The 24766-nt window shown below is 50.4% G+C and overlaps 1 protein-coding gene across 1 annotated transcript; it reads right to left on the reverse strand.

Annotated features, from left to right (window-relative positions):
• Positions 1-9458: 9458 nt before the first annotated feature.
• On the reverse strand, positions 9459-23049 carry ZNF287 (zinc finger protein 287). The gene is made up of 6 exons (XM_041000599.1): positions 22918-23049; positions 20741-21324; positions 20003-20100; positions 18214-18340; positions 17659-17745; positions 9459-12550 (listed from the first exon to the last, which is right to left on the reverse strand). Exons 2-6 carry the CDS (start codon positions 21141-21143, stop codon positions 10989-10991), a joined length of 2277 nt encoding a protein of 758 aa, XP_040856533.1. The 5' UTR covers positions 21144-21324; positions 22918-23049; the 3' UTR covers positions 9459-10988.
• Positions 23050-24766: the final 1717 nt, after the last annotated feature.

Below are 24766 nucleotides of genomic sequence, written 5' to 3' on the forward strand. Positions count from 1 at the left end.
GAGGAAGAAGGGTCTTGGAGAGCAAGCCCAGCATTTGTAAGAGTGGGACTCTCAGGGCCACCAACTGTGGCCACCGCCGCCACAGCTGTACCCGGGAACTTGTTGGCTGCGCCACCTCTGGGCTTTCCCCAGATCTACAGAAAGCAGAGCCGGCCCGGCAGGGCTGGGACCCCGGGGTCCAGCTACAGACCTCCAGGTGATCCTGATGGCAAGGTCAGCGCGGAGAACAGCTGGCACGGACCCTGAGCTGCCCTGCACCTCCCATTTCTGGCCGCTTCTCCTCCCCACTCTGCTCTGCCACCCGCTCCTGAGATGTTGGCACACTTGCTCCTGCCCCGGGACCTTGGCACATGAAACGCCTTCTACTTGGAAAGCTGCATCACCTATTCTGCTACCCGTGACACCCAAGACTTGATTGATCTGTCTCCTCATCAACACTTGTTATTTTCTGATTTTTAAAAATCAACTAAATTATTTATTTTCAGTTTGTTTGAAAGGGAAGGAGTGTGACATCTTCCACCCTCTGGTTCACTCCTCAATTGGCCACAGTGGCCAGAGCCGGGCCAGTCTGAAGCCAGGAGCCAGGAGCTTGTTCCAGGTTTGCACCCCTGTGGCTGCAGGGTCCCAAGCACCTGAGCCTCCGCTCTTATTTTCCGGTGCTTTAGCAGGGAATGGGATCTGAGGTGGAGCAGCCGGGACTCGAACCAGGGCTCCTATGGAAGGCCGACGTGGCAGGAGACTCAGAATCAGGAAGTCCTGGCGATTCAGCCTGGGGCTTGTAGGAGATGCAGTGGCTGCGGACGTCTCTGCCCTGCCATCTGGTGGCCGGAACAGGGGATTACGTTCCTTGAGACAGACCAGCCAGTTTTGCTTGGGAGGCTGAGAGGGAGAGAGACCCATTGGGTAAATGCAGTGTTAGTTTAAGTGATGCAGGGCAGCGGCTCCCGTGGCTGGGGTGGCCGGGTATTTGTCTGTGCGTGTCCTCTGCTTCTGCAGGAACATGCCCGCTGCGGTGTGACCAGGGCCGGACAGGGGCGGACGTGCAACTGAGGACTATCTCACAGATCTTACAGCACACAGTCCTGTGGCCTTGGACCCTCGCCCGTGGGCCTCGGCCTTCGTCTTGACCTTGACCCTCTCGCAGATTCCTGCCTGCAGAAGCTGGCCTTGGTCTCTGGCACCAGCAGTCTGTGAACTCCAGATTCCAGGCACTGTCTGTCCTGTTCTTTTTTTTTATCAAGTCATGCTTTTTTTTTTTTTTTAAGATTTTATTTATTTTTATTAGAAAGTCAGATATACAGAGAGAAGGAAAGACAGAGAGGAAGATCTTCCGTCTGCTTGATGCACTCCCCAAGTGACTGCAATGGCCAGAGCTGAGCCAATTTGAAGCCATGAGCCAGGAGCTTCCTCTGGGTCTTCCTAGCAGGTGCAGGGTCCCAAGGCTTTGGGCCGTCCTTGACTGCTTTCCCAGGTCACAAGCAGGGAGAAGGATGGAACTGGGGCTGCCGGGATATGAACTTGTTTGGGATCCTGGCTCATGCAAGGTAAGAACTTTAACCACTAGGCTCCCGCTCTGGGCCCCGTCCTTTCTTTGAAGGTGGGACAGTATTTCATCGTAGGAGTGCAACACGTTTTGGCTTCCTCTGTGGGTGGGTGGCGGGCTGGCTTTGTCCTTGCCTCTGTGGGTGCTGCTGCTGGAGACGCAGGTGTACACACTTGTGTTGGAGCCGCTGCTCTCACTTCCCTTCAGCTCACACCCAGAGGCAGACTCGCTGGATCATATGGTAATGTAATGTCCAACTTTGTGAGCACCAACTTTCCTACTTGAGCCTGAAGCACGACCTTTCTTTGAAGGTTGTGACAGTTCCAGGAGGGGGGGAAAGCTTCTGATTTGCTTCTTCATAGAAAATGTAGGAAGTTTTACCTGTTTACGATCATAGGTGGTTATGTCAGAACATTCATGGAATAGTGGAATTAAAAGATGAGTTCATTCTGGTGCAAAAATTTGGAAATGCGTACAAATGCGAGGTGTTAAAAACAGTGAGAGGAAGTGTATTGTGGTGCGGCTGCCATGGTGGCATAGTGGGTCAAGCTGCCGCAGGCGGCGACATGGGCATCCCATGTGGGTGCTGGTTTGTTCCAGACTGCTTGCTGCTGAGAGCCTGGGAAAGGCAGCGGAGGATGGCCCAGGTACTTGGGCTCTTGCAACCCGGGTCAGAAACCTGGGTGAGGGGTGAGGCTGACCTGCTCCAGAGCTGGTCATTTCAGCCATCTGGGGAGTGGACCGGTGGGTGGAAGGTCTCTCTGCCTCTCTCCTCCTCTTTCTCTGTAACTCTGCCTTTCAAAATAAACCTTAAAAAGAAAGTGCTATTGAGGGCATGGGGAGGGATGGGGGGAATCCCAGAGCCTATGAAACTGTGTCATAAAACGAAATAAAAAGGAAAAAAAAAAGAAAGTGCTATTATGAAAAACAGGCAGAGTGTTTGAAATATTTTGCACCAAGACAGTTACTTTTTAATTCAATATTGCCATGATTATTATTATTATTATTTTTTCATTTTGAGAGACAGAAATGGAGAGAGAGAGATTGATTCTACATGTATTGGGCTCACTCTTCAAATGCCCACCATGGCCCCAGGGCTGGGCCAGGACTGAAGCGCAGGCGGGTGGGGGGGTGGCTGGGGTGCTGTCCAGGGTCCTAGGGACGTGTCCTGGGTTAGCTGTGTGCAGATCGACCCCCGCTCTCCCAGATGTGTTTTGCGTTAGAGAGGCTACTGCATGCTTTATTTTAAAATGCTGCCTGTCTTGGGATGAGCCGAGCTGATACGATCAGAGCCGGTTATTAGAAAATCCCTGACTCGGCTCTCAGTCACCACATGGGTGCCCCACATCCCTTTGATGTAATGGCTTTACCTGGGAGTGGGGTTCATTTGGAACAGAACTTTGTCATCCTGCGTCTCTTTTATTAGTTCCAGATAGGAAGAGCGAATTGATCCTTTTAAAATCCATCGAATCATTTAAAAATAATCCCCCACTAAAGAGCTTTCCCGGTGATCGGATCAACGATCCAGCCGTGGATGAGGGTCTCTGGAGGAAGGAGGGGGGTTTACAGACTCACACAGCCACCTGCCACCGTGATGGCACCGCGACGGCACACACGGAGCGTCTCCTGCCCAGGAGTCAGCAGGCACAGACAGACAGCAGGGAAACAGCTCAAGGGAACAATCGAAAAACCACAGTTTGGCCTGTTTTCTGCTGCCAACACACAAGGGTATTCAAAGAAACTTTTAGAAAAAATGCAATTAACAGTATGAGTTTATGTTGGTTTCCCGCGTTTTTTTTTTTTTTCATAAGTAGGAAAAAATGCACATTATAGGGCCCGGCATGATAGTGTAATGGTTAAGGTCCTCGCCTTGAATGCGCCGGGATCCCATATGGGTGCCGGTTCTAGACCCGGCAGTTCCACTTCCCATCCAGCTCCCTGCTTGTGGCCTGGGAAAGCAGTTGAGGACGGCCCAAAGCCTTGGGACTCTGCAGAACCAGAAACTCCACCCACATCTCCCAGATGGGTGCAGGGGCCCAAGCACCCGGGCCGTCCTCCGCTGCGTTCCCAAGGTGCATGAGCAGGGAGCCGGATCTGAAGTGGAGCAGCCGGGTTCCGAACTGGTGTCCGCAAGGGATGCCACCACCACAGATAGTGGCTTAACCTACTGTGCTACAACACTGACCCCAGTTCATGCGCTTCTAATGTTAACATTTATTTCAAATTTATTTGAGAGGAGGAGAAAGAGAGAGGGAAAAAGAGAGAGACGGATTCTATATGCTGGTTCACCCTTCAAATTCCAAATACCCACAGTAGTTGTGGGCTGGGCCACGCTTAAGCCAGGAGTTAGGAACTCAATCTGGGTCTCTTAGAAGGGTGGCAGGACACACTGCTTAGCCGTCACCTGTTACTTCCTCAAACACACTAGGAGAAAGCTTCGAGAACCCGCATTGTGGCATAGTGAGTTAGCTTGCCACTACTGATGCCAGCCTCCCATACAGGTTCTGGTTCAATTCCCAGTGGTTCCACTTCCAATCCAGCTCCCTGCTAATGTGTTTGGGAAAGCAGTGGAAGATGACCCAAATACTGGGGCTTGGGACCCTACCCATCTACTTGGGAGACCTGGATGAAGCTCCCAGCTCCTGGCTTTGGCCTGGTCCAAGTTCAGCTGCTGTGGTTATTTGGGGAGAGAGTGGATGGAAAATGTCTTTCTCTCTCTTCATCTGTCTTCTAAACAAATAAATACATTGTGTTTTAAAAAAAAAATTAAATTTTTTATTGCAAAGACAGATTTATGGAGAAAAGATGGAAGATCTTCCATCTGCTGGTTCACTCCCCGCACTGTTCAGTGTTAATCAAAAACTTTACAGAAATCTAAGGAATTGTATTTGTTTTTACTGGAAAGGCAGATTTCTAGAGAAAAGGAAAGACAGAGAGAAAGTCTTTCATCTGTGGGTTCACTCCCCAAGCGGTTGTAATGGCTGGAGCTGATCTGATCTGAAGCCAAGGTCTTCTTCCTCCAGGTCTCCCACGCGGGTGCAGGGTCCCAAGGCTTTGGGCTGTCCTCGACTGCTTTCCCAGGCCACAAGCAGGGAGCTGGATGGGAAGAGGAGCAGCCAGGACTAGAACTTGTGCCCTTATGCGATCCTGGCATTTCAAGAGGAGGCTTGTCCTGACAGGCCACAGTGTTATCCCCAGAATATTCTCTTAAGGAAAAACAAATCACATTTTGAACACCGTAAAACTTAGTAATAATGTTTTTGGGGCCCCTCCTCCCTGGCTGTCATCTGCGAGTGTTGCCGTTTAAAAACGGGAGAAGTGACCGAGTCGTTCTGTGGCTATGATGGAGGCCATTGAGTTTCCAGTGCGGGAAGTTTGTGGGGAATCCTTCTTAAAGGGCCTGAGATCCCAGCCTCCTCCGGCTGGCAGCTGAGGTCGTCACTTCGCGGTATATGTATCATACATATATGATGTCCTCAGGGACCGTCATGGGCAATCACTCCATCCGTTTGCTGGGGAGGAGTGTGACGTTTCAATGCACAGGTGCAGCGTGGAGGTCACGGGCTCAAGCGTTCTGGTGGCAGTACTGAGCCTGTTGCAGTAATCCGGTCTTTTAGTGCTTGTCACGCCTCCCCGGGGAGTTAACACACAGTGGTGTAAGTTACAGGACGGCCGGCAGAGGGCGGTAGTGCTGTCTATTGTTCCCAGCAAGGTCCGCCTGCTGCCCCAACCGACCTACATTTTACATTAGGACTTAGAGCTGCGCGCCTTTGCTTCTAAGCTCTCCTGATTGAACTCGCATTTCCTGGCACTCCCTCCATCCTCCCGCGACTGCCAGGGGGTGGTGTTGCTGCTTTTATTACTTTTATTGCCTGATGTTGGATTTGTCAATGAACTCCTCCACCCCGTTAGGCAGAGGCAGGAGGCGGATTTTTACAATGGACCAGAGGAGAAATAGTTCAGCCCTTGCAGTTGCTTAATGGATTGTGAGCACAAACGCAGTTGTACAATTTTTTTTTTTTCACATGGCTGGAGCTGGGGAGGTCCGAAGCCAGGAGCTGGCATCACAGATGGAAACCTGATCGACTGTGGCATGGCGGGGCGAGGGGAGGGTGGCAGAGGAGAGGAAGATCCAGTAGATGATTTTTAAAGAACTGGGAATGTTACATCCCAACAAAGCCTTATTTGACACTGACATTTGAGTTTCGTGTGGCCCAGTGCGATAGCGTAGTGGTTAAGGTCCTCGCCTTGCATGCGCTGGGATCCCACGTGGGCGCCAGTTCTAATCCTGATGGCCCTGTTTCCCATCCAGCTCCCTGCTTGTGGCCTTTTGAAGACCAAAGGTGCAGCAAGAAAAAACTGTTGACTTGAGTTTGCGTGAAACAGAATCTCACCAGAAGCCTGGCTTCAGACCTGTGATGGGAAAGGGTGGCGCTTCACCCTTTTAAAGCGCCTTGGCGAGGCGTGTGTGAGCTGCAGCAACATAAGCACCACGCATCAGTTGTTTCATAATGCCTTGGTAAAATGTGCTGAGGGCCTTGGCCACAAGACCCCCCTCAGGACATCTGTTGCTTTCTAGTCAATTTCTTATTTAGCTGAGAGAGCTTAACAAGGCTTTGTTGTTTGTGCCTAGGATTTTATCCCAGTGATACAGTCAGACTCCTTCCCGAGATGATGTAACCGAGGAGTACAAAGCTGTCTTTAGGGGAACGTGAATGGCTGGAGAGGTTGGTTCAGGCCACTGCAATGGTAGGAAGCACGCAGAGTTACCTAGGAAAAGCAGCCAGGAAATCTATGAAATATTGGTTTGTATGTCTGGGGCAAAGTGCAAGATGGCTTGTGTCTGAAGGCAAGGAACTCTCCCCCCAACCAGACAGGCAATGTCGAAGCGATGTGTGAGTTACTATAAGGGTTCCAGTTGACCAAACCTGGGCAGCTTGGATCTCAGAAACAATGACCACAAAGGACATTAGCTTTGACCTTTGTGTCACCAAACATCGTGCCAGCAATTGCACTCCCAAACTGGCGATGAAAGGAACAGGATGGAGAACAACTCTGCTCCAGCGCATCCCTAGCTGATGAGGGCAAGTTGTTCAGACTGCAAGTCAACGGATGCAGAAGGAATGAAGAATTAGAAGAAACTTATTCTGGCTAGATCATCATCACGTACTGAGATGACCAGGGGACGTTACTGGTTAACATGGCATCCTTGCACGGCCCCCCAACGTGCCAGCCCATGGATTACTTGCTGGTCCACATTGGGGGCATCTGGCGGGCATCACCAGAACAGAATGAGCCCGCGTCACCTCCCAGCTGCCTAGTGGGTAACCTGAATCCAATCAAGCCTTTGGCTCTTTCACTTTACTGCCGCGACAGGGGATACAAAACAATCTAATCAGTGAAATCCCGACTCTGTGACTCTCTACAAGAAAACCGACTTGCCCTCGTCAGTTGGTGTTGGGGCTAGTGTAAGGTGAAGCTGCGCCCTCTATTGAGGGCCTGAGGTCAAGCCCTGGCCTTTCTCCTGTGTGCTAGCCTGCTCCGGGAGGCAGCGGTGACTTAAGGACTTGCCACCCCCGAGGAAGGGCTGGGTTGAGTTGCCATCTCCCAGTTTCAGCCTGGCCCGCTCCTGGTGGTGGTGTAGGCACGTGGGAGTCAGCCAGCAGATGGCAGCTTTGCTTCCTTTCCTCTTAAAAAAGCCCCGAAGGAGAGGAGAGGAGAGGTTGTTTTAGACAGATGCGGCAGGTGTAGCACGCAAACAGAACTGCAGGCTATGAAGACCAGATCACCAGGGAGGTTTTTGTTGTTTTCACTGCCCAAGTGGCCACAATGGCTGGAGCTGAGCCGATCCAAAGCCAGGAGCTTCTTCTGGGTCTCCCATACGGATGCAGAATCCCAAGGCTTTGGGCTGTCCTCCACTGCTTTCCCAGGCCACAGGCAGGGAGCTGGATGGGAGGTGGAGCACCCGGGATACACACTGGCGCCCATACGGGATCCCGGCGGATGCAAGGTGAGGACTTTAGCCACTAGGCTACCGTGCTGGGCCTTCATCAGGGAACATTAAACATGACCTCAATAGTCAAGCGTTATGGTAGTGTTTTTAAGGTATATAATGGAATTGTGGTTATGTAAAAGATTGCTTTCATTTTTATGGCATGTGTGCGTGAGTATTTGGAGGTAAAATGTCATCTGTATAAGTTATTTTCCAATTACTTAGTAAGAAATACAGAGAATGTTCATTTTTAAACCTAGGCGGTGAACAGTTTGTTATTTAAGCTTTCCCATTTATTTGATAATGTTCATAAGAAAGACTGTGGTAAATTAAGATTTGCTTAACAAAAACGTGAATTCCTCATGGATCAGACAACTTGTGAAAAGCGGGGAGAAAAGACGAAGATTTAGACTGCTTCCACTATTACTAGTCTGTTACTTTATAAGGGCAACACTTGCCTCCGTGTGTCTGTGGAAGACTTTATACACAGGAAATAGAAACAGGGGCACAGGACGGTGCTACGGCGGTAACCCTGCACACATTCACTCTGAGTGCTAGGGACAGGTACTGTGGCCTTGTGGGTAAAGCTCAGCTGCAGCGCTGGCATCCCATGTGGGCACTGGTTCCTGTGCAAGCTGTTCCACTTCCCTCCAGCTACCTACAGACACACCTGGTAAAGCAGAAGATAGCCAACCAGATGGGATATTTACAAGAAGCTCTAGGGTCTGGAGCAGTAGCCTAGTGGCTCTCAAGTCCTTGCCTTGCATGCACCACGATCCCATATGGGTACCAGTTTGTGTTCTGGGAGCTCCAGCGGCCCTGCTTCCCTTCCAGCTCCCTGCTTGTGGTCTGGGAAAGCAGTCGAGGATGGCCCAAAGCCTTGGGACCCTGCGCCTGCGTGGGAGACCTGGAAGAAGCTGTTGGCTCCTGGCTTCTGGCTCAGCTCTGGCCATTGCAGCCACTTGGGGAGTGAATCATCAGATGGAAAATCTTCCTCTCTGTCTCTTCTCCTCCTCTCTGCATATCTTTCCAGTAAAAATAAATAAATCTTAAAAAAAAAAACAAACCAGCAGCTCTAGTCTCCTGGATGTGGCATATCCCAATGGAGGCTGTTGTGGCCATGTGGGGAGTGAATCAGTGGATGGAAGATCTCTCTCTCTCTCTGTCTTTCTGTGACTGTTTCAATTAATAATTAAATGTTAAAAAAAAAAGACACTAGCAAATGCTTTGTGAAGGGTGCAGTGGCATTAAACAGCTTCAACACAACTAAATTTATTCATTAAGTAGGAAACAAAATGTGAATGCTTTGCAGCCTGTCCCTTGCGAAGGACCCTGTGTGATCAAAGCTGGCCAATTCAAGGAGAAGCAACGCTTTCTTAACAAAACCCTTAGCAGTGGAGCCTTGGAGATGCTGCCACTTCAGGTGGGTTCCATGTTCACAGCAACGCTCTCAAGTGAAGTTGCATGGCCAATGTGAATTCACTTGGGCATTTACGGTACTAGAATTGGCTTTTACCCATTCTGCTCAAGAAAATTTCCTGTGCGGAGATGCTTCATGCTTTCTCATCTTCAGGTTATCCCCAAAAACCCAACCGGCATTTGGGTGAACATTTCGCCCACACATGCGCATGGGGTGGGTCGCTGGCTGAGTGTTGAAAACACCTGCGCTCGCTCCCTGGCTCCAGCTCCCTGGCTCCAGCTCCCTGCTAAAGCGCATCTGCATCATGGGAGGCGGAGGCGACCCGCAGCGCCCCTGCCTTTCACGTGGAGACATGGTCCGGTCCCCAGCTTAGCCCAGTCCTGTCCGTCCACTTGCAGACCCTGGGGAAGCGAACCAGGTCCAAGCTAGTTTTCTCTTCTTCAAATAAATAATAAAATATATATGTATATTTTAAAAAAAGCACAAAGAAGTATTTTTGGTTCTACCATTTTTTTTTTTTTACTTCATGCCAGTCAATTCTACTTTATTACTCGACTCTATATAAATTTATTCATCATTTCATTTATCAATTCAACCGATTATGTATTGACCACGTGCTATATGCAAGGCACTGGAGAAACAAAACGAGCATGAACTCAGCTGGAATATGGCCTTCGGTCTCGACAGCAGAACACCGAGGACGCCGAGGACACTCCGTACGGAGGTGTGCTTATCCACTGGCCAGGGCCCACGGACTCACTTATCATGACTTCATGATCACTGCATATATATTTTTTTTTCAAATGCAATGTTTTTTTTTTTTCTGACACGGCATGGGTAGTTTCTACTTTGACGTATGAAGGAGTACTGGGCTGCCAACTGCTCCTTGACAAAAGGACGTCACCTAACTTGCACTGTTTTCTTCCAATGAGGCGGATTTGAACTTAGGTGAAGTCCGGCTGTGCTGTATGTGACGCTGGCTACCTGCGCCTTCTTCCCTCACTGCAGTCTGTCTGGACTCTCCCCCGCCCCACCACACTCCTTGCTGAACTTGTATCTGCTTTCCATTATGCACCTGCTACAATGTCTACAGAGCTGCCTAGCGCCGGGATGTGGGGGGACGTGGGGCAGCCCAAGGGGCAGGATCCCCATGCTCGCGCTCAAGGCAGCTCTGACGTTCAGACACTCAAGAAACGGACTCCTCTGCGTGAGGCGGTTGCAGGGAAACCGTACGTCCCAAATTTAGAAATCAAGCTGGAACTGTGTGCCTGCTTCTCTTCCCTTGAGGATGATTTTAGATGTGAAAACCCAAATGAAGTCAAAGCTGATATGGCTTAAAGATTAACTGAAGTTTAGGATGTTCCATTTTTCCTGTTTACATCTGTACACATCTGAGAATTATATACACATTAGTTTCTCTATCTTATCTGTAGCATTTCCGTATCTGTGGGAAAATGTAATTAACAGTGGTCACAAGCAAATCCTTAAGCTCCTTCCTTCTGACTTTCTTGGACCCCAAACCTACTGGCCCCACTTGGCAGTTATTGCATATCAGGACAGGGGGAGTTGGAAAAGGGGGAGGAACCCTCGATGGATTTTAAGGCTTCAAAGAGCTGAGAAGAAACAGACGTCCTACGAGAACTCCGCTGTGGTCCCAGGGGCGCGCTGTGGCGCCACATCTCTCCGCTTGGCGGACGCCTTCCCAACCTACTTTCCTAAGAGCTCATCAAGTACTTGACCTACACTCACAGATGTTACCTTACGGGTCTCTGAAAACCTGCTCTTTCTGGAATCAATTTTACTGACCTAACAATAAAGGTTAAGAAGCCAATCAAGTCTCCTTCTTAAATTTCATACTGAGTTCACGCAGGTTCTCTCCACACTACGGATTCGGATATTTCTGCAGGGTAGCATCTAACGTGTATTGCACTTCAGGTTGTTGCCTGCATACGGCTTGAACACAGGGAGCACACCCCGTCAGACGTCCGCGCGACCAAGCTGTCAGAGTCTCAGTGGGGTCCCCCCCACGTCCGTCAGTTCCGGTGTTTGGCGCCCGTGTGAACGCGCTGATGCTGAATAAGATTGGTACTCTGCGTGAAGGTCTTCGCACATATCCGGCAGGCGTAGGGCTTCTCCCCTGTGTGAATTCTCTGGTGTTGAATAAGGCATGTTCTCTGGCTAAAATCTTTATCACACTCACTGCATTTGTAAGGTCTCTCCCCGGTATGAGTTCTCTGGTGTTGATTAAGGGATGAGGAGTATATGAAAGCTTTGCCGCACTCATTGCACTTGTACGGCTTCTCTCCGGTGTGGATCCTTTGGTGCTGGGTGAGGTTCGCCCCCTGCCTATAGGCCTTCCCGCACACGTTGCATTTAAAGGGTTTTTCTCCGTTGTGAATTCGCTGGTGCTGAGTGAGGTGCACGCTCTGGCTGAAGGCTTTCCCGCACACGCTGCATTTGTAGGGCTTCTCCCCCGTGTGTGTTCTATGGTGCTGCGTGAGGTTGGCGCTCTGGCTGAAGGCCTTCCCACAGATGTTACAGACGTAGGACTTTTCCCCAGTGTGAGTGGTCTGGTGCTGTATGAGAGTGGAGGAGTGAGCGAAGGCCTTGCCGCACTCGTTGCATTTGTAACACTTCTCTCCGGAGTGGATCCGCTGGTGCCGGATGAGGTAGGTGCTCTGGCTGAACACCTTCCAACACTCGTTGCACTTATAGGGTTTCTTCCCGGTGTGTATTTTTTGATGCTGGAGAAGGTGCGTGCTCTGACTGAACGTCTTCCCGCATTCGTTGCATATGTAGGGTTTCTCCCCGGTGTGCACTCTCTGATGGTTAATGAGCGACGAGCTGTGGCTGAAGGTCTTGCCGCATTCCAAGCACCTGTACGGCTTCTCGCCCGTGTGCGTCCTTTGATGGATGGTGAGGTGGGCGCGCTGGCTGAAATCTTTGCCGCAGTCATCGCATCTGTAGGGTTTCTCTCCGGTATGGATCCTCTGGTGGATGGTGAGGTGTGCCCGCTGGCTGAAGGCTTTGCCACACTGGTGGCACTCGTACGGCTTCTCCCCGGTGTGCATCCTCTGGTGTGCGATGAGGGACGAGACGTGCCGGAAGTCCTTCCCGCACTCCTCACACTCATAAGACTTCTCTTTGGCGTGGCTGCTTTGGTGCTTCAGGAGCGATGGGTATTTCCGGAATTTTTTCCCACACACGTTACACTTGTACGGCTTCTCCCCAGGAAGTATTTTCCTGTGTACAAGAGCATAGGAGACATGGTTGAAGGCCGTCTTGCTTTCATTATACACAGCAGTTTTATTATCGGATTGGGTATCAAACTGTACATCTAGGTTTGAATGCTTTTCAAAATTATTTCTATATATATCATATTTACTAAGATATTCTTCTGTTGCATCATCTTCCGGTGAACAGACTGACTTGAAACGGAAATCAATCCCACTCGGGGCAGTTTTCCCGCAGGCTTCTGTCTCTATGGTGATGTCATAATCGTAGGGTTTCTCCACTTTGATGGGCTCGGTTCCCTCCTTTTTGAGTCTGGAAGGACCCTGTACTGGGGGACATGGCTTGGCTTCCGTTTCCCATTCTGAAATGAAAAGAATATCGTAAATTTTCCTCTACTTAGCAAAGGGAACCGCCAAAACAGAAGCAAAAGGACAAACATAAAATGACACTACAGCTCCAGAAAAGGACAGAAAAGCAGAAGCTAACACAGTTAAAAACGTAGAGGTTCCTCACCGTTCAGCACAGGTGACAGCAGATAAAATAAACCAGCTCACAGGACGCCTGCAGGAATCGCCTGTCCCTCGAACCTCTCGCTCACGCTGACAGTCAGAGAACTAGCTATACCATCACCCGGGGGAGGTGTGATGTCCCTGGGTCCCACCCAGACATTCTGACCCAGGAACTGTGGCAGCGGGGTGCAGCGGCCTTGCTGTACGCGTAAGTCTGAGGATAAAACATCTCTAGTTGACACTCCATCCCGTAAGAATCGAACCTTTCCTGTGATCTCTTTTATACCTAATACTCAACTACCTCAGGTTTAACACGTTAGCCACTGATTCCTCGCAGGCAATAGGGGCCTGCCCTTCCCAGTCTCGGCCCTCTCTCATGATGCCTTTCTGTTACAAATCACCTTACAGTCCTGCTCACACTTCTCTTGTTTCTTCTATTTCCAAGTTAGATATAAATTTTGGAAATAGTTTGGGCTTATTTCCTAATTCCTTCAGGAAACAGTACAAGATACAGTGGCCGAGCCCGGCGCAATGGCCCTCGCCTTGCACGCCCGGGAACCCATATGGGCGCCGGTTCTAATCCCGGCCGTTCCACTTCCCATCCAGCTCCCTGCCTGTAGCCTGGGAAAGCAGTCGAGGACGGCCCAAAGCTTTGGGACCCTGCACCCGTGTGGGAGACCCAGAAGAGGCTCCTGGCTTCGGATCGGCATAGCATCAGCAATTGAGCTCACCTGGGGAGTGAATCATCGGACGGAAGATCTTCCTCTCTGTCTCTCCTCTCTGTATATCTGCCTTTCCAATAACATAAATAAATAAATAAATCTTAAAAAAAAAAAAGATACAGTGGCCATTTCATGAAGTGATAAAAGGTAATAATTTGTGGGCCCGGTGGCGTGGCCTAGCGACTTAAGTCCTCTCCTTGAACACGCCGGGATCCCATATGGCCGCTGGTTCTAATCCCGCCAGCCCCACTTCCCATCCAGCTCCCTGCTTGTGGCCTGGGAAAGCAGTCGAGGACGGCCCAAAGCCTTGGGACCCTGCACCTGCGTGGGAGACCCGGAAAGAAGTTCCTGGCTCCTGGCTTCGGATCGGCATAGCATCGGCTGTTGTGCACTCACTTGGGGAGTGAATCATTGCACAGAAGATCTTCCTCTCTGTCTCTCCTCCTCTCTGTATATCTGACTTTCCAATAAATAAATAAATCTTTTTTTTTTTTTTTAAAAAGGTAATAATTTGTAAAATGGTGAACTCAAATGAAAACAAACAAGCTGTATGGTACAATGTCTTTCTCATTTGAAACTAGTGGGAAACATATAACTTGCAAATGTAAGAATTATATAAGGGAATTCTACAACATTATAAAATGTGGAATTTATAATATAGCAAAATGATACTAGATGGTTCAGAAACTTTCTAAGATATAAAGTAACTTAACAAATACATCCGTTCAATAGAGCTGCATGCATGCAGTCAGGGAAAATGACAACTATCCCTGTCAGTAAGGGACTAGAGCAGGGGTTAACGGGAGATCAGTAACTGACAAGACGAGGTAGGCGCAGGCCTAGAGTATGGTAAGAAAAGACAGGTAGGACATTGATTAACTAAAAAAAGAGCAGGTGTACATCAAGTCCATCTGTGTAAAGATGATGGTAGGTATCACACACACACACACACAGACACACACACGTAGCCCAGTGGGGGAAGGTCTTGGTAATGACCAAGGTGAGAGACAAATACTTAATTTTTTCCCCCTGTGCTATTAGAATTTACAAACTACTTACATTCAAATACAAAAATGAGTGTGGTGGGCGGGCCTCTGGCCTGGAGGGTAAGCCAGCAGAGTGCCTGGATCTGGGCTCTGGCTCCAGCTTCCTGTCAGTGTAGACCCGGGTCGGCGGGGGGGAGGACAGGTGGTAGGTCAAATCTCTAAGTTTCTCCCACTCATGTAGGAGACCTGGATTCCACGCCGGCAGTTAGCTCCGGCCTGGCTCAGTCCTGGCTGCCGTGGGCATCTGAAGAATCACTCAGCGGGCAGGAACTTGCTCTCCTTTCCCCTCTCTGCCTCCACATCTCTTTATTTCTCTTCCCCCCAAAATCTCAGTGGGCACCAGAAAATACTTCAGAGTAAAGTCATATGAAAAAAGCAGTATGGAAACATCTTAGAAGTAGAAACAGAACAGTGAAATGACAGCTTTTCCCAATTTTCAATAAATTGGGTATGTTGCATTTATTGCTATGAAGTACCAGAAATGTAATAATTTCACATTTATAGAACAAATAAAAATAAACTTAAAAATCAATGTTCTTAAACCAGGACGTTGTCCCTTCCCTGAAAGAACAATCAGAATGTGACTGAACTGTCCAGATGGGTGTATATAAACACACAGAGGATGAAGCAGGACCGGAAGCGGTGTGCCATCCATGGAGACAGTCCATGTATATGTGCAGGCAAGCACTGCAGTTGCAACGAACAACCTCAAAGCAACAAGACCAATGACTGTGGGTAACCTGTCACCCTGTAGTTAGTGCACATTTTTGAATGAACCCACGCTCTGACTTCTGAAACATTCCACCGTCCACTGTAGCACGCACACGTGAACGTGGGGCAGGAAAAAGGAGAGGTACTTTTCACAGAGAATGTTACTAACCATCTGGAAGGGAGGAACGGATTAGAAACATCACCACTTTGCAAACAGCCATGGAGTAAAATGAGGACCATCAGTGAATGCTGTGAAGTTACTGAGGAGTGGAAGAGTTACGTGGCCTCACGGTCAGCACTCCACAGACAACCTATCAACTGCAAAGAGAAACGCGCTTCTAAGGAAGCAGCCATCCTGCAGCGGACACCACGTGAGCCCCCTGGGCAGGACGGGCGATGAGACCAATCCCTGCTCTGTGCCTCTGAGAGCCTGTACTGGGGACCGCACGGCCCCTCTGCGACAGGCCTGGGCACAAACGCCAGAGCTCTGGTGAAATAACCAGGCAAATGTGGGTTGTGGGTCATGGTTCAGAAGCTAGAGCCTTTAGGAACGGCAATATGACGGAAGATCAACAAGAGATAAAGAAGAAAGGTGTGAGAGTTAACTGTTTTAAGAAGAACTGCAGACATAGGCAAGTGGAACAAGCAGGTGAAATATGAGTGCTTGCCAGTGCATCTGGCGACACGCTTGCATCAAGGTAAGACACCTGGAGTGAGGGAACGGCACTGCGTTTAGAAGGTCACGCTCTTATGGGACAGTTAGGGTTGAGATGTCACCATGCCTGTGGGAACAGTTTTCAATGTTTCACTGCAAAAATGAAGTGTGTGTATGTGTGTGTGTAAAGAGATAAAACAAAGTGGTTACGAGATAATTAATTATTGCAAGTGAAAGTTGCATAGGGGTTCAATGTATTGTGATTCCAAGTTTTCTACAGGTTTGAAATTCTTCAAAATGGAGTTGTTGTGGAAGAGGGAGAAGGGAATGAGAAGGGGGCCTGCACTGTGGTGTTACGGGTTAAGTTGCTGCCTGCAGTGCCAGCACCCACATGGGCACTGGTTCCAGTCCCAGCTACCGCACTTGTGATCTAGCTCCCTGCTACTGTTCCTTGGAAAGCAGTCGGAGATGGCACAGGACTGGGGCCTTCCGAAAGACCTGGGTGAAACTTCTGGGCCTGGGCCGCCCCAGCCTGGTCTTAATTCTTCCACAGCAGTCAATGAAACAGACCATGAAGTTCTCACTCTCTTTCTCCCCCTTCTAACTTTGTCTTTCAAATAAAAAAAAAAAAAGAGAAAAAAGAAAAGAAGATGAAATAGAAATAACCAAATAGGCCCTTAAAATAAACTGAAACACAATAAAATATGATGCATATATGAAAAAAACATGAGAAAGCTTTTTACATAGTCATTTGGAACACTTCTGCAAAATATAGTAAAAAGTACCTTGAAAACACAAAACACAGTAACATTTCTAACTAAAACAGACAAGGTACAACACGGTATGCATGACACGCTACCACTTCATTTTAAAAAATGGAGAAAATAATTATATTTTGCATTAAAAAAAAAAGATCCCACAAAAAACAAAAACCGCAAAATAAAACTACGCCCAAATACTGCGTGGCTCAGCTGGCGACATGGTTGTCGCGTACTGCCTGACTGCTACTTTTCCAATGGGACCTGCTTCTACGGGGGGGGGATCCAGCGGGGGGCTGCCTTCTGGGAAGGGTCAGGGACCGGGCTGAACGGGGTTGGCAGGTAGGCGGACCCCTCAGTGTGCTCAGACTTTCTCAGTCTTGTGTAGGGAATGGGTTAGGAGGTGGAGGAGGGGGCACAGGGACTTTCAATGAAGAAAGGAAACGCAAGGAGCAGATGTTGTGGCACAGCTCGTTAAGCCACTGTTTGGGAGGTCTGCACTGCGATGATCAGAGTGCCAGATCAAGTCCTGAGTGAACCACGTCCCATCCAGCACCCTGCTAACGCCCCTGGGAAAACAGCAGGAACTGGCCCGAGGACTTGGGATCCTGCCACCCGTGTGTGAGAGACGGAAGGAGCTCCTGGCTTGTGCCTTTACCCTGGTCCAGACTTGGCTAAGGCGGGTGTTTGGAGGGTGAACCAGTGGATGGAAAAAAATCTCTTTGTGTCTGTCATTCTTTAAAACAATTAAATGTTATAAAAAGGCTCAAAAAAAAAGAAGGTGGTCTGAAATGTAAAGTTTTGAAGAGGAGACACTGGTACAGTCCCTGGTGAAGCTCAGGGAGATGGGAGCCTGGGTCATGCAGAGGCCGGCAAGGACAACACAAGGAGAGACGGAGGGACAGGTTGGAGACGCTGCTGGCAAGCCCCGCTCCTGAGCTGACCTCTGTGAGGGGATGTGGCTGAGCTGCCCGGGGGTCCGGCTCAGCCATCTGTGCGGTGAGGCCCTTGGCCAGACCCCATCACAGCCGGGAGTTAAAGGTGCTCACGCGCTGGTTTTTCTCTCACCTTGGCTGGGGCCTTCTAAAATTTCTTTGATCACCATCCACGGTTCTTCCAGAATGGGAATCACAGTTGGTCTGTACACGGTCAGCCCTGTCCAGGAGGAATGCAATGCATTTTATCCCGGGCATGAACAGTTGGCCAATGTTTACTAGCTTCTGCTGAGGCTTCTGCACGGGAACAATGGCTCGTGGACAGGATCTAGTTCAGAGCTAGGACAAAAACTTCTTGCTGCCCAAGAGGGGAAGTGCCTGGACCGCCTAGGGGGAGAGTCCTCCCCTGGATGCAGTAGATGCGCTGAGGGATGCAGACGAGGTGGTGGCAGTCTCGGCAGGGTGGGTATCATGGTTTCAAGTGCCCTTCTGCTCAGGTCACTTCGTCTGGGCCACAAGAGGAGAACACAGCCTTTCTTGTGCCCGGGTGTGGGGGGAACTGGGACACTCATCTCTAGGATCCCATTTCAGCCCGGTGTTTTCAAGATCCAACCCATTTTTGATTACTGGGAAAAGAAAGATACTGAGGCGGCATGCTGGGAGGAGGCGGGCTAGGAACACTTCTTACCCAGAGAGACCATGTTCCAGTAGTTCTGTAAGGTCACTGTCTTGTACAACTCCTTCTGCACAGGGCGCATCAGTGCCCAGTCCTCCTGGGTAATATCCACTGCCACATCTGTGAATGTCACCGATTCCTGCAATGGCAAATGAGACTGGCTCGAGAACTAGTGGGAAGGGGAGGAGTGACAGCACGGGACACAGGTGTGGCAGGAGGAAGACTCTGCTCAAAACCCTCACGTGGAAGTAGGCGTCCGGCTCAGCCACGTCGGAGTGGCTGGGCTGGATTCCTGGCTTGGGATCTCATCTGTACCTTCCCGTTGTGGGGACACTGGGAGTCAGCAGTGACGGCTTGTCGTCGGGGCCCTGCCTCCCTCATGGGAGACCTGGACTGTCTGAGGCTCTTGCCTCTGGACTACTGCCGGCATCCAGAGAGCGAAGCAGCAGATGACAGTCCCCTTGGTCTATCGTGGTCTCTCTACCTTCCAAAGTAAAACAGAAACCCTCATCCACATGTGGGTGACCTTATAGTATCTCTTAGCGCTCCTGAAGGAAAATCTGATGATAGGGTTTATTGCTTTCAACTGGTACAGCTGCAATGGCAGCTCCGACTTAAAGCAGAAACACCTGTAGTCACAGCTGAAATCCAACATGTTACAACTTACATCTTCTTTTTACATGCTATATAGTGAAATGCAGAGTGTCTCATTCCTAAAATAAAACTGGAGTCAGGCCCAGCGTGGTAGCTCAGTGGCTAAAGTCCTTGCCTTGCACGTGCCGCCAGGATCCCATATGGGCGCTGGTTCGTACCCCAGAAGCCCTGCTTCCCATCCAGCTCCCTGCCTGTGGCCTGGGAAAGCAGTGAAGGACAGCCCAAAGCCTCGGGACCCTGTACCTGCGTGGGAAACTCCAAGGAAGCTCCTGGTTCCTGATCAACTCAGCTCTGACTGTTGTACCTGCTTGGGGAGTGAATCAGCGGATAGAAGATCTTCCTCCCTGTCTTTTTCTCAGTATATCTGCCTTTCCAATAAAAATAATTAAAGCTTAAAAACAAACAAACAAACTGGAATCAATACTCACACTATTTAACTACCACAGTTTTAGGTGCGTTATGTTCTCTGGTAATGTTAGTATTGCTTTTTGCTCCTTTTCTTCATCTAGTTAAAAAATTATTGATTATTCTTAAATTTTTCCCATGTAATTGTCACCTATTTTTTAAAAAAGATTTATTTATTTTTATTGGAAATGCAGATCAGATTTACCAGAGGATGAGAGACAGAACAAACATCTTCCATCTGCTGCTTCGCTCCCTAAGTGGCAGCAATGATCAGAGCTGAGTTGATCTGAAGCCTGGAGCCAGGAGCGTCTTCCAGGTCTCCCACACAAGTGCAGGGTCCCAAGGCTTTGGACCATCCCCCACTGCTTTCCCAGGCTACAAGCAGGGAGTTGGATGGGAAGCAGGGCTGCTGGGATTAGAACTGATGCCTGTATGGGATGCAAGGTGACGTTTTAGCCACTAGGCCATTTAGCTAGGTCCCATTTTTGGATCTTAAAGTCCAATTGGGTCTGTAAGGAGAACTGATAACTTTATAATATTCAAGGTTTTCACAAAAAGACAAATTGACATACCTATAGTATAATAAAGTACCTCAATGGGCCATGGTAACTCAAGAGAAACCGGGGCTCAGGTTTGAAGCAGTTCTGAGAGGGGGCGGGGGCTAGTGGTTACAAGGTAGCATAGGCAATGTCCTCCACACAGTAAGACATTTTCAGAACACAGAACAGACACGCAGACTCACTTTGGTCACTAGGTCATCCAGCCATCCTGCCTGGAAAGCACATCTTCCTTCGGGGTCTTCTTCGGGGGTCTTGTGGCAAAGGACCGAGTTCTGAGGAGCTGAGCAAAGAGAAGGAGACTGTGGAGCCGAGTCTTGCTGGAGATGCCTAGGAAACCACTGGCTCCACAGACGCCCACGCCGTCTTCAAGGATGGGCAGAAACCAAGCAGAAACAGCACCCCTCCCTCGCACAAGACCCCGGGTGGGGAGGCACCGTGAGCTGTCCTCACACTGCAATGCCAACATCTGAAACAAGTCTGCTAGGAGACCTTTCCCGATACCTACGACACTCCCTATATTCTACTAGATTTTTATGTGGCATACATTTTTTGATTTCTTCTTTCTTTTTTAAGAGAATCTCTTTTGAACCCTGGACCCCTTCTCCTCCACCTTTCTGGAAACAGTTCACAGAGCAAATGGTTAGTAGCAGAACAGTGCCAACCTTTCCAGGCTAACTTTCTGAGGGCTCCCCCAGGACTACTGCGGCCACATCCTTACATGACATTTCTCCTCCGGGTAGAGGTGAAGCGCTGGGTTTCCAGCAGACTGCACTGGGAGCCCCACGCGGGACGGAGAGCTTAGGTTTTCACGCACACCCTGGCTTCCGCCTTCTCGGGTTCTCTCAAAGGGGGTTGTTTTTTTTGGACGTACCACGCCTGGCCACCCAGGAATTCCTTCCCTCTCCTCTTCCGGCGCTCACCTTCCTCTTCCAGGATCTGAGTCAAGTCCTCCACCAGCGTCACGACCTCCTCGCTGCTCTCTGGATACTGGGATCGCACCCAGGTCCTCACCTCCCCGGGCAGGATGCTCAGAAACTGCTCCAAAACCAGCAGCTCCAGGATCTGCTCCTTGGAGTGGATCTCGGGTCTCAGCCACTTCAGGCAGAGCTCACGGAGCTGACTCAGGGCCTTACGAGGACCAGCCAGGTCTGGGTAGGGAAAATTCCGGAAATTCTGTCGACAGGTCTCGGTGTCCCGCAGGAGCCGTGAGGTGAGCACCTGCTTCTCCCCGTGGCGGAGACCGCCTTGCACCTTGTCTGGCTTCCACATGAGAAGGATCTGGGAGCGAGACGAAGCGGCCATCCTCTTGCTGGAGGCCAGCATGGCTGAAGGTAGGACGTTCAGGCTGGCAAATATTCCTCAGTTCTCCAGGAGCAAGCCAACTTTAAGTCTCACATGAGAGCCATGAAGGACATTCTGTCTGCCAGGGGCAGAACAACCTCAAGGCCACGTTAGTGGCTTTGCTGACGAGTTCTGAGTCCAGAATTGGGATGGGCAAGGGACCCTGAAACACAAGAACGAACCCCACAGTTGAGAATTCTGGGTGCATCCCGCTGTACAGCTAGACAAACAGCAAGACTCTCCAGAGTGTGCAGACACACTCAGCTGTACCTTGGTTTCCCACCCCCAAATCCTTTAAGGGCAATCTGCTTGGTTATGGCACTGAAGGGGTACAGCTACTGCACAGATGGTACCAGAAGAAATTTTATTTATTAATTAATTCATATTGGACAGGCAGATCAGATTTACAGAGAGCAGAGACAGAAAGATCTTCCATTCATTGGTTCATTTCCCAAGTGGCCGCAACGACTGGCAGATCCAAAGCCAGGAGCCAGGAGCCTCTTCTAGGTCTCCCACGTGGGTGCAGGGTCCAAGGCTTTGGGCCATTCTCAACTGCAGGCAGGCAGCTGGGATGGGAAGTGGAGCACTGGGGACACGAATCAGTGCCCATATGAAATTCTGGTGCTTGCAAGGTGAGGATTTAGCCTCTGAGCCATCGCTGCAGCCTCTGATAGAAGACATTTTTAAAGAATACAGAGCAAGGGATCTTGCTAATCCACCTGTAGCGCCAACACCCCATACGGGCACTAGTTCATGTCCTGGCTGCTCCACTTCCCATCCAGCTCCCTGCTTGTGGCCCGGGAAAGCAGTCGAGGACGGACCAAAGTCTAGAGTCCCTGCACCGGTGTGGAAGATCCGAAGGAAGGTTCCTGGCTAGTGGCTTCAGATCACCTCAGTTCCTGCCACTGAGGCCACTTGGGAAGTGAATCAGCAGATGGAAGAACTTTGTTCTGTCCTTCTCTCCATAAATCTGCCTTTCCAATAAAATGGTCCTTTTACATATATATAAAAAGAATCCTGAGCAAAAATGACAGATTAAAACACTTCTGCAGGAAAAGAATCATTTCAGTACGGGAGGCACTGAGGTTGCAAAGGCTTGAGTTAGCTCTCAGTAACAGTGCAGCTTCCTTTAACTTGGAACACAGGGGGAGGATTTCCTCTAGACAAAGCGCTCCAGGTTTCCACGGAGGTGGGCAGGCCACAGGGTTGATCCATTCACCGGCTTTTGCAAGTTAAGGTCGGGTGTGCCAGCCTTGCACTAGGTAAGAGGGTGGGGAGGATTGGCCAGGTGGATGCAGAGGCTGGTGGGATTTCAGAAGTCACCGAGGGGCTTCCACGGCGGACAATGCCTCCAGGATTCTAGAAGAAATCCTCAGAATCCGGGAGAAGAGGACACCACCTGTCCTCTGGCTCCAGCCCCTGCCTGGCCCTGCTCAACCAGTCGTGCCAACCGACCCAAAGGTTTGCAAGGCCCTGGAGGGAGATGCAGAGGTCTGGCCCCGTCCCCACGGTCCCCACTCCTTCCCTTTCTGGTCAGTTCCTCCTACTTTTCTCCCGCCGGATGGCCCAGGGCAGCGCAGGGGCAGTCAGGGACCCCCCAGAACGTGCCACTGCTGGGACCAGCCCCCCAATCCCACAGCAGTCCCCACCTTGTCCTCGTCCTCGGTGCAGGCCGCGAGCACGAGCTGCCGCGGGTAGCCGGGCTCGGGTGCTGACCGCTCGGACACTGGCGCCCGCCGCCCGGGGACACGGTTACCTGTCGCCGGGACCCGGCCCCCGCTCGGCCGAGAGGCCCTGGGCCACAATGGCGGCGGCGTCGCGGTGGCCTGCGTGGCGGGCTCAGTCCCGCTCCGCAGAGGGGGGCCTCCGGCTGCGCCACGTCCCTTCCCCGCACGGCGCAGGGTGGCCCGGCCACTGGCCGCACGGCCCCGCCGCGTCCTCGGGAGCCCGCCCGGAACCCACCCCGCGCCTCAGCCGGGCAGCGACCTCGCCTCGCCGCCACTGCGCATGTGCGCCGGGAGAACGCTGCGCGCCCGCTCGGCCAATCGGAGCCCGAGCTCCGGCCTCTCTCCACCTCCCTGCCCGAGCCGCTGGCCCTGGACCCGTCTCCATGGCAACCTCCTCCACCCATCCCTGAGACTCGCTCTTGGAGCCTGCTGCAAGGTGGGAAAACAAGCAAACAAAGCCCAAAAAACGTTATAAAGTTTCTCCGGCACGAAGGCGGGTCTGGTAGACAGCTTGGAGGAGTTTCTGAGGCAGCTCTTGGGAGTTGAACCCAGAGCCAACTTACCAGAGTAAATTGGATGCCAGACTTACTTGGCATTTAAAGACAGAAAGTCTTACAGTGCTGGTTCAGGATTTACTGTGCGTCGATATTCATCGTTAAATTTTCTGCGAGTCTTCTCCGACTCGGATGAGAGAAAAAGTAACGTTCTTTCTGATATATTTTTATTGGAAAGGCAGATTTACAGAGAGAAAGAGAGAGAGAGATTTTCTGTCCACTGGTTCACTCCCCAAGTGGCCGCAAAGACCAGAGCTGAGCGATCCGAAGTCAGGATACAGGAGCTTCTTTCTGGGTCTCCCATGTGGGTGCAGGGTCCCAAGGCTTTGGTCCATCCTCGACTGCTTTCCCAGGCCACAAGCAGGGAGCCGGATGGGAAGTAGAGTAGCCAGGATAGGAACCAACACCCATATGGGATGTTGGCGGTTGCGAGATGAGGATTTAGCTATTAGGCTACGATGCCGGATTGAGTAATGTTGTTTCCAAAATACACAGAAATGCACAAAGTTCTGGAAAACGCAAGAGTAAAAAAAAAAAAAAATCAGTTGTTTCTAGTATCTATTGCCCTGCTAACATCACCTCAGAACCAAGTGGATTTTCAAGAACAACTTGTTTATTATGCGTTTGGATTCTTGGGGGAGGAGCTCTTTTCTGCCGCTTAGTATCTGCAGCCTCTGTTGAGATGACTTTATTTAAAATATTTATTTATTTGAGAAGTACTTGGGCTGTACCTTCATTGTTTGCCCAGGCGCATTAGCAGGGAGTTGGATCCGAAGTGGAGCAGCCGGGACTCAAACTGGCAGAGGCTTAGCCTGCAAACCATGGCCAGTGGGGGGATGAGAAATTAGGAGACTACAGGAGTGTGTGTGTGTGTGGGTGGGGGGTTCTCTGTGACGAGCAAGCAGCTGATTGGGTGAGGCTTTGTGACGACAGAGCAGCTGATTGGGTGAGAGAGAGGGTTGCTAAGGTGACCAACCTGGACTCTTAGCAGCCCTCAGGGTGGTCCTGACGGGGAGCTGACCTTGTGCTTGTCACTGGCTCTTGCTTGGACAGTGGCCTCTGCAGGGTACACAGCCCAGGTTTCTTACCTAACCTGGCTTCTTCGTGGCCTATACCTCCCAGAGATCAGAGTCCTGTCAACGCTGATTGTTCCACGTTAGAGATAAGTTGGAAATGTCAGAAAATGCGAAGTGTGTAGGTAAGGGATTCCTGCTACAAAAAGTGGGGAGGTGGGAGTGAGAGGCTAGGGGTGGAGAGGGACGATGGGAGGGATGGTGTTTAAATGAGTTTTAAAATTTTATTTGAAAGAGAGGAAAAAATAGGT

The sequence above is a fragment of the Ochotona curzoniae genome, unplaced genomic scaffold (assembly GCF_017591425.1).
Source record: "Ochotona curzoniae isolate NIBS_2020 unplaced genomic scaffold, NIBS_Ocur_1.0 scaffold_2453, whole genome shotgun sequence".
NCBI classification, from domain to species: Eukaryota; Metazoa; Chordata; class Mammalia; order Lagomorpha; family Ochotonidae; genus Ochotona; species Ochotona curzoniae.